Raw genomic sequence first — 9,461 nt, 5'->3', positions numbered from 1 at the left:
TTAATAGGACTTTCTTGGTTAGAGAACTTCAAAAACTTGGATGATAACTACAAATAGATCTAAATGCTGATTTTTTTTTTTAACTGAGAAAGGATTCTTTTTACAGGAGATGGATTCAGGACCTAAGCCCAGTTAACTCTCTCTCTTCTCTCTTCTCTCTTCTCTCTCTCTCTCTCTCTCTCTCTCTCTCTCTCTCTCTCTCTCTCTCTCTGTTTTGGGGAAAGAGGAGAGAAGATCTTGTAACTATTATCTTCTAAGTGAAAACTCTACCCCATGGCTTTCTGTATTTGCAGAGGGGAGAACAAAGAGCCTATCAATACTCTGTCTTAATCTTTCTACTTGTGAAATAGCCTCTTTTCATGAGCCTTTTCTATAAATTTTGTGTCACTCTTTGTGGTGAACCCAATATAACTCTGTAAAATACTTTTGAATTGCATATCTTACTCTAAAAACAGTTATCTGGAGGAATGTAGCAATGAACATACATTTGTAGCTTTTTTCATCTTTTAGTGGGTCATGGTTTTTAAACACTGAAAAACCCTATGTGGAACATTCTTTACTTTCCTGAACCTTGCCTTTATATATACAAATCACACTGATGCTCCTAGACTGCTTTTTTTTGCACAGAGTTCAGAATTTCACGCATCATCATATGGAAAGATATTTCTTGCCTTCGGGAAGAACTACACGTCAACAGAGCTGTACGCAACACCAGTAATTTACTGTAGAGAAATCACTGTGTGAGTACTTCAGTGTTTTACGGCATTGCCATTTTATTCTATTAAAAAGTCAATAAAATTAGTTTATCATCAGTGGCTGCTATGATTAGCTTTGATCTCATAATTTTCATAATGAGACCTATTTCAATCTGTGCCTAGCACTGTTCTTGCCACTGTGAGGGTTTACCTTTTTTAATTCTGGGAGAAGCCTTATGAAATGTGTACTGTCCTTATTTCCATTTCACAGGCAGTAAAACAAATCTTAAAGCAATTTGGTAATCTTCCAGAGATTACAGAGCTACTAAGTAGTATTAACATAGGAAATGAGATACTAGACAGAGAGAAAGCTACTTTTAAATTTTTGCTGGACACTGGGGAGGCTGAAAACAGAAGGATCACTATGAGTCTGAGCTGCATAGTGAGACCTTGTACCAAATTAAAAAAAAATTCACTGGAGGCTCATTTGACAAATTATGAGGCTAAGTTCTCAATGTTTTTTAAAAGTGAAAATAAACAATATTATGTACTATTGAAGAGAGAGTGCAAAGGTAAGACAGAACTGGAAACAATATTTTTATCCCTCCAAAGAAAAACTTTGATTTTTTGTTGTTGTTTGTCTGTTTTTATAGACACTTACTGCTAGTAGTTTATTGAGAATTTACTCTGGTAGGTAAGGTTGAATGACAGAAAACTGTCAATATTTGACAATATGTTTTCTCATCTACAGACCCCAGAAGGTACATGTGCTTCAATCTAACAGTTTATGTGACTGACTTTAAAGCTTTCATGCACCACCAAAACCAATTTGCTTGGACACATCACAGCAACTTTTTCTTTTTAAATTTTGTTTTAGATACAATTTTGTTTTAGATAACCATTCTACATTTATAAACTATAGTGTGTTGACTCAACACATATATACATGTAAAAGTGTTTCTCAGTTTTTGCATATACAAAATGTAAATAATTTTCCTGAATCATGTGGTGGACTGGGTACACATCAGATTGAATTTTTTGCTACAATTGATTTTCCAGTTCTAGATCTTAGGCTTCTCATTCACGTTTATAATGCCACAAAAAAACCCAAAAAACCAGAAACCACACAACAACACTTGGAAGCAGACAAGCTATAATATATTTTCATAATATAGAACTTTAAGGTATAGTAATCAACAGTGGCAAAATATTTCTGTCTTTGACAATTTTTTGTGAGATCCAACCTGTAATTGAGACCAGAGAGAACAGAATGGAAAAACAAATCCACGAGAACGAGATAAAAAATGTCATGAACAGCAAAATGTGTCTGAGTATTTTAAACCGTATAGAAAAAATAAATTAGATGAACAATTGTGTAAATATAAATTAAAAAAGATGACATTCTTAATAAATAAAGTTTACTATTTACATTTTTTTATATATTGCTGAAAGATTTAACTTAGATCCATAAAAACACATAAACAGAAAAATAAAACCCAAAATAGGAGCAGCAAATTTATGCGCGTGAGGTACAGAAGAAAGGATTGGAACTCTGTTTAGTTTTTGGTTTTTAGGTTATTTTCCTTTTTTTTTTTACAGTAGGCAAGCAGAATTCTCATGAGAACCAATTTTAAGCACTTCAATAGATAGTCATTTTTTGGTAGGTTCCAGAAGGTGCCAAACAGATTTCAACATCATAATAATTAGAAATACCCATAATAATTATAACAATAATAAAAAGGTATAATATGATACATAAATATGGAAGAGCAGTTTGTAATATGAATACATTTTCTCTAGACGAGATCACAGTTTTATTTTGTAAATATTACATTTAAGTATATATATACACACATATATGTACAACTATATATACATGTGCATATATATGTAAATTTATATTTATATATAATATCTTTATATAGATAGATATCTGCAGACAGGTTATTGATAATAGAGACCCAAGAAAGCAACTCAATAACTGTTCAAAATTCTCCTCACTGACTGCTGGTGTGTAGTTGAAGAAGCCCCATGATATTTCTACTCAGAATGCCGTATCTTCTTTAATGGAACACTCGATGTGGATATTTAAGTCTGAGGAGGGAGGAGTCTACTGAAAAAGAGCTGTTACTGACCCCTTTCCTCTGTAAGTTAGAAATGGCCTGGAAGTCTTGAATCAACAACAGTCAACTGATTTTTACACTGCAGGAAGTAAGTGGCTTTCAATCAAATCATTGAACTGGTAAAGGCCAGAATAAGAGAAAAATCTAAAATGTGCCCAAGAAGTTCAGTATCACTCAATCCACACTCTTGAGGTGGACTTTGACCCAGGAGTTCCAGCTGTATGCCTTGAAATGTCAGACAAGTACTCCCATCTTTCTCAAAAGGCCAATGAGTTCTTGGAAAGTAGCCTGCAGACTTCATGTTAAGCCTTGATTCTCATGAATGCCACAGCCCTTTAAAACCTCGAGGCCTCACAATCCTCTGTCCTCCCCCTGTGAGGTAGGTAAGTAGTTTGATCCCCATTTTGCAACTAGAGAAATGGAGGCAAATGTAGAGGCGATCTGATGACTTCTTCAAGATCACTGAACCACTGCCTGGAATCCAGAATTCTAGGTTCTTTGTGCTAAGACTGTAATTCCTTTCTTAGCTACTATACATTACTCTTAAAAAGAAAAAACAAATGCTAGGAATCTGGAAAAACCTGAAAAAAAATTACATAAATAGGCATTTTATTCATTTGCTTCTTAGGGTATTTTTCTTTAATTTTTGTTGGTTAACTTTGTCTCAAAACACACTAGAATTACCTGTCTGCTCAGGTAGCAGCTTTTTAGAAAGTTGGACTGTGCAGTGTGGTTTGAGTGCAGTCTTTATAAAGCCCAGTGCTAGATAAGCAAATATAAACATCTTACAACTTAAAAAGTACGATATAATATGTCCCCTTAACATTGGTAAACCCAATTATCCAGCCTCCCTACTCTAATGTCACTGATTACCACCAAACAAATGAACAAAATATACCCCCTGCAACAACAAATTAGGGAGGGAGATGTCATCTTTCCTGGACTCACCACAATGCACAGAAAGTAACAGGCAGCATCATAAAATCCCACTCTATGTTTTCCAGGGAAATATTTATGTTGTATCTACCTACTCAGTCTGTAGAATAAACCATTTCCTTTAGGAAACATAAAAATAGGGTTTTTATTCTTAGTTTTCATCATGCATTTTAATTTCCTTTTATCTTATTATCTTCTATTAATTTCTATCTGTACAATTTTGCCACCATCAATTTCTTCTATTAATTTTCTCATTTGAAGCAACTCCAGAAAAAATAAACAACTCATAAAACCTCAAAACTGTCAGCTTGACTTTATGATTTCTTTTTTTTCTTTTTTTCCTGCTTTTCTTTTCTCTCTTTCTTTTTTCCTTTCTTCTGTCTTTCTTTTAGTTTTTTTTTTTTTTTAAACACAGGTAAGACCTAGAAGAATTTGACAGTTACAACCAAGTTAAATCAAACCTGGAAGGGAGGTAGCTGAAATCTGTCTCAAATAATTACTTTCAACAAATAGCATTTAAGCATCGGCCAAGGTGGGCCTATGACCAAGAGAACTGTCTAGGCAGTGACTCAACGTGTGGAAGCCAAGTGTAGCAGCTGATACCCTCTGTCTCCAAAGGCCTGCTGTTGATGGCCGTTAATCTCTCCCTTCCTTTACACCCCAATTCACCTACTCAAACTGATTTCTCCAGTCCAGTATTCCCTTACAAGGCCTTTGGCACAGAATCTGGGTGTAATGCAAGTGCTCTGAGCAGGCTGTTAAAATTGTGGCTTGGAAAGCCTTCCCAGGATGAAGCTTACAGACATGTCATTTCATCTTTTCTTTTTGTGGAGCTGAAGGGATAGTGCTTCTTCAGATGCAGAACTCCCAATTGTTCTAGGCTCCCTGAGCTGCCAGAATACAACAGTGCCTCAGAGCAGCCTCCTTGTGAGTACTCTTATCCTAAATAGATGACTCAAGTGATGTGGAGCTGGGAATCAGTGCACTGCATGAATGGAGCTGACCCTTTTGCAAGAAGGCTGGCCCCCAGTTAAGTGGCCTTTTTGCCTATGTAATATCCTCAGCAAACCTTACTTTGTCAGTGACAGGTTTGGATGATTGTAAGAAGGAGGCTGGGTGGGTCTTTACTTAGAAGGGCTCAATCCAAACTGTGAACCTAGACATGGAAATCAGCCTCTGGGAACCTTTGCTCATCTAAAAAGTCTAGTGATGTTTAACGTTGGTAGTTAACATAGAAGCTAGATGAGGATTGGTTCATAGGAAGCTGGAAAGGATTTTCTGTAGTTTCTGACAATCTTGACATGAGTTATGTCATCCTGGGGTCTTCTGAGTTCTTTGTATTATGTATGGGCATAACTGAGTCACCTGGAGAGCTGACCCTCTTTTAGCCCTCAACTTGTACCTTCTGAATGATCACTAGGAGCTACACTACAAAAACTTGGCTAAGACAGAAGTTGGGTCCTAAGAGTTGACAAGAGCTCTAAGGCCCTAGAGATGGGCACAAGATAGGGTCAATCTTCCTAGTGATATTTTTGTCTTTCTTAGGGTTGACCTTGGTGATTATAGAAATCAATGCCCTATGTAGAAATGCGATGTGGTCTTATAAGAGGACATAAAGGGTATGAACCTGGCCTTCACAACAGCAGCAGCTTCTCCATTCTGGAACTCAATCTCAGAGTTCGTAACAGGAGGAAAACCATGTAAACTAAGCACTAAGCACTGCGTCCTTATAGCTGGGCACCTGTGCGAAAGCACCTTTATGTGTTTCTTAATATGATAGACCACAGATGTCCTGTAGATGCCTGTTCAAATGTTCTTGATCAGCAGCTAATTACTGTTGGGAATGATAGAATCAGAGTTTCTGAAGTTATATTTTGGTCCCAGTAGGAAAAAGAGCCATGATGGATTAACAGTGCCTGCTTTGGATACAGGAATTAGGAGGGGCTGTGCCTGTGCCTGGAATTTTCCACTTTGTTCTAGACTTTGCTTTTGTTGGTTGTCTTCACTGGACTTCAGCTCACTAAATTTACAGTAATCTTTATATGACATAATTAGTTTAGAGTCTCCCATGTCTTTACCTCCTAGCTCCAGGTTTCAGAAAATAGATCAGGTTTAAACATCTCCACCTCATCCTATATTAATCTCTTTCCATATTAACTCAAAGGGAGCAGGCTCCTTCCTGGAAATATGCAAAATGGCGGGGGCTTCTATGTGCAGTTGGCTAATCTCCTTTAACTTTTGAAGGCTGAACATGGGAGACAAGGAGGGAGTTGTCCAGTCCTAGGTGTTAAAGGAGGACTGGTAGCAGAAAAATGATGTGCAACATGTTGTGGCCATGTTGGATACCAGGTCTGTGAAATCTCAGGGGTTCCTCTGATGGCCCTCAAGAGCACAGTCTACATTCATGACCTTCAAGATGATTCTCTATTCCAGAATTATGTCTATGCACAGCAACAATGAGGTTCTCAGATCCAAAGCCTCCTCTAGCCTGGAGCACTAAGAAGACTATAAGAAGGATAAGAACCTAAGAGTCCAGACAATGCCAGTAGCCTCTGGATGGCTCCAACATCCCAGAAGTCTAACACTATTCCACTTGGTTATGAAATCTAACACTGGATTAGACACCCTGGACTCTGAGGAAAGGTTCCAGCATTTGAGATCCCTTACATCCCTTCCAAGATAAGAAATCCACTCATGGGAGACTTTATTTCCCATCACATGGGCTCATGAGGGATTTACTCTTGCAGAAGGGCTCAGAAGTGAGGAACTGTTGAAAAATGTGGGTCACTTTTAAGGCAGACCATTTGGTTGTGTGGGGTTTTTCCTACCTTAGTTCTGTCATCTTGGGGTACTTAGTGTATAAGATAGAGCAGCAGGAAAAGTAGCAGCAAATGTGGTCCCAAGGCAAGATCTGGGGAATGGGTGGGATCTAGAGGAATATTATGACCTCAAGCCTCAAGTAAGGGGCTGGAATAATACCTTAACTTTGTAGTCATGAGCCATAACCAGCTTCACCTCGAGCCCTGGGGCTGAGGTAGAATCCCTATGGCAGCAGGAGAACTGGGGGCCTTTGCACACCTTGGAATCTTTAGCTCTTCCTGGGCCCTAATCCCCTTGAAGGTTGGTGACCACAGACCATTTCACTTCCAGTCCCAAAGGACTACACCATAGTGCATGGTCTATGTGTTCTGAGCCTCAGGCTATGAGCAATCTCGGTATCTCAATACATGGTCTTAGCAGTTTCTATAACTCTTCCTTCCAAAGATAGCATTGGCTATGCACTTGGGAAAGGAGAGATTGCGTTTGTTCCAGTCTCTCTCTACTCTGTCTCCAGAACTGCCCTCACACAGATGTTTTCATATGGAAGTGTATGCATGCATGTGTACTAACCACAGATGTGCATACTCTGAAGAGCGTGTTTTTGCTCTGGTTGTGTTGTGTGACAAATGATTAGAGTTTAAGGAGGCTCCAGGACTGCATGCTGTCTACGCAATCCATCTCAGACTTTGGGATGGAATTCCATTCCATCATCCAACATCTGGAGATTTGGTTCATTCTCTCTACTGTGAGTCCTTCCTGGGTGAAATTAAAGGCAGACCGGTTGGGTGCTAAGGATCCCTGGTGTGGAGAGCCATTCCATTGAGCAGCAGACTGTGAAATCAATACCAAAGGGGTGTGGGTCCTGGTGTTGGGAATTCTTTGACAACTCCTTGTCCTCCTTTATCCATGGCTGTATCCCCGGAGGTCTTTCCGGCTGTGTTCTTGGGCCTCAGGGTCCCGACAAGCACAGTCACCTTGGAGGTCACAAGACATAGGGAAAGGGGTGACCTGGAGAAGGAACAATAAAAAGAGTGAATTTCGTGCTTTATCTAAAAGCAATGATTGTTAGAGAGGCAATAAAGGCAGAGGGGACAGTCACTCAATTTTGAGGAGTTGAAGACTCAAGTTCAGGACATGGTTCTTCTTTCTACCACAGTAGTAACTTTTAGCAATAGCACCACAGTCATTATCAAAGCAATTTCCCTGTGGAGAAACACTTGCTATGAATCTGGCACCATGCTGCATACATATCTGACAAGAAAAGTCTTTTTACAACTCTTTAAGAAAGGTTGCACAGGAATCTCCCTTTTAATGATGAGGAAATTGAGTCTGAGCAAGGGCAGACAGGTATTTGCCCAAAGTGATAAGTGATACATCTCATACTCAAAGTAAGAAACACTACTTCTTTCTGAGCCTCAGGTTCCTATGTATAGAACTGGTATAGTAAAATGCCTTATATTGAAATATATAAAGCCTTCATAAAATCATACAGGAAAAATTAATATTTCAGCAAGTAATTGTACTTCCTAATTGTACCATGGAACTTTTAACATGTAGGACTACTGTGTGGATTAAGTGAAACAAAAGATGTAAAAGTGAAGGGTGGGTGATATAGCTCAGTGGACTAAGCACCTGCTTAGGCAAGTGCAGGGACTGGGTTCAATCCCTGGCACCACATGCCATGGTGGCCCCGCCCCAGGGTGGGCTGAGTTGGCCAGAGTCTGGGCATGGTGGTGCACCCCTGTAATCCCCATACTGTGGAGGCTGAAAACACGAGGATCACTATGAGTCTGAGCAAGTAGTGAGACCCTGTTCCAAATACATTAAAAAAAAAAAAAAAGATGTGAAAGTGTCTCTTTAAGAAGACATAACTGCACATATTGGTGGCCTAAGTTTGAGGAGAGAATAATAGTAATAATAATAATGATAATAATAGTAATAAAAGCATGCCTCAAGAAATCTTAGACCGGGGCCGGGGAGCTGGCTCAGTGGAATAAGCACTTGCCTGGCAAGCGCAGTGGCCTGAGGTCAATCCTCGGTTCCGCAAAAAAAAAAAAAAAAAAAAAAAAGAAAAAAGAAAAAAGAAAGAAAAGAAAAGAAAAAGAAATCTTAGATCACCTTCTATGGAGCTAGAAATCCTTATCTCACATGCAAGTTTTGAACAAACATTTGCAGACTAACAGTAAAAAAAAAAGTGTGTGTGTGGGGGGGGATTTGTGCTTGTGTTCCCATCCGTCCTGCTTTGCTCAGTGACCTTGGGCTCATTTGCCTTTCTGCAAGCTGATAGGAAGAGCCCAGCAGAGCCAGTGCCTTCCCATCCAGCACATGATCCATCTTTCCAAAGAGCACAGAACAGTCCCTGCTGGAGTCCCAGCCTGATCTAAAGCAAGGCGATTTCACCTCGTTGCATCATGCCATTTGCTTATAACTTTCCCCAGAGGGTCCCCATCTGCGCAGATGGGTCTGATGACCTCACCCGCCTCCTGCCTGCACAGGATCTCCAAGTGCTCGCTCAGCCTCCAAGAGCATCTTCCTTTTCCTTGGTCTCAGGGATGTGTGGACTCATTCTCTTTATCTAGTTATTTTCCCTGTTGCTTTACCCTTCTCCCTTTCTCTTCCTTCTCTCCACCCAGGCTCTCTTTCCATCCTAAAATTTTGTAATATTGAAAAATGTGGAACTAAACATCAGGAAAATTTATGTAACCCCCCCCAGCTCTGGTACCTACTCAAGAGGTCTAACCTTCACCACATGCCAGTTCTCTGAGCTTCAGTGAGCTCACTTATTAAATGGGAATAATAAAAGTATACTCCCACACCTTCTCATGCTAAAGTGAGGGACAAGTGGAAAAGCTTATGAAAAAGACTTAGTGCTATACTTGACTTAATC

At 39.4% G+C, this 9,461-nt stretch overlaps 1 protein-coding gene across 2 annotated transcripts in view; it reads right to left on the bottom strand.

Moving 5' to 3' along the window:
- Positions 1-3,427: 3,427 nt before the first annotated feature.
- LOC101583960 (pappalysin-1) overlaps positions 3,428-9,461 on the bottom strand; it is a 132,599-nt gene continuing 126,565 nt past the window's right edge. For both annotated transcript variants that reach the window (XM_004641459.2, XM_023701594.1), the window contains exon 15: positions 3,428-7,582. In XM_004641459.2, coding sequence (XP_004641516.1) covers positions 7,475-7,582 — 108 coding nt within the window. In that variant the 3' untranslated portion in view covers positions 3,428-7,474. The remainder of the gene's footprint in view (positions 7,583-9,461) is intronic.

Source organism: Octodon degus, unplaced genomic scaffold, assembly GCF_000260255.1.
Source record: "Octodon degus isolate 3935 unplaced genomic scaffold, OctDeg1.0 scaffold00137, whole genome shotgun sequence".
NCBI lineage: Eukaryota > Metazoa > Chordata > Mammalia > Rodentia > Octodontidae > Octodon > Octodon degus.
Note: the sequence above shows the minus strand (reverse complement) of the source record. Positions and strands in the feature narration are given on the sequence as shown.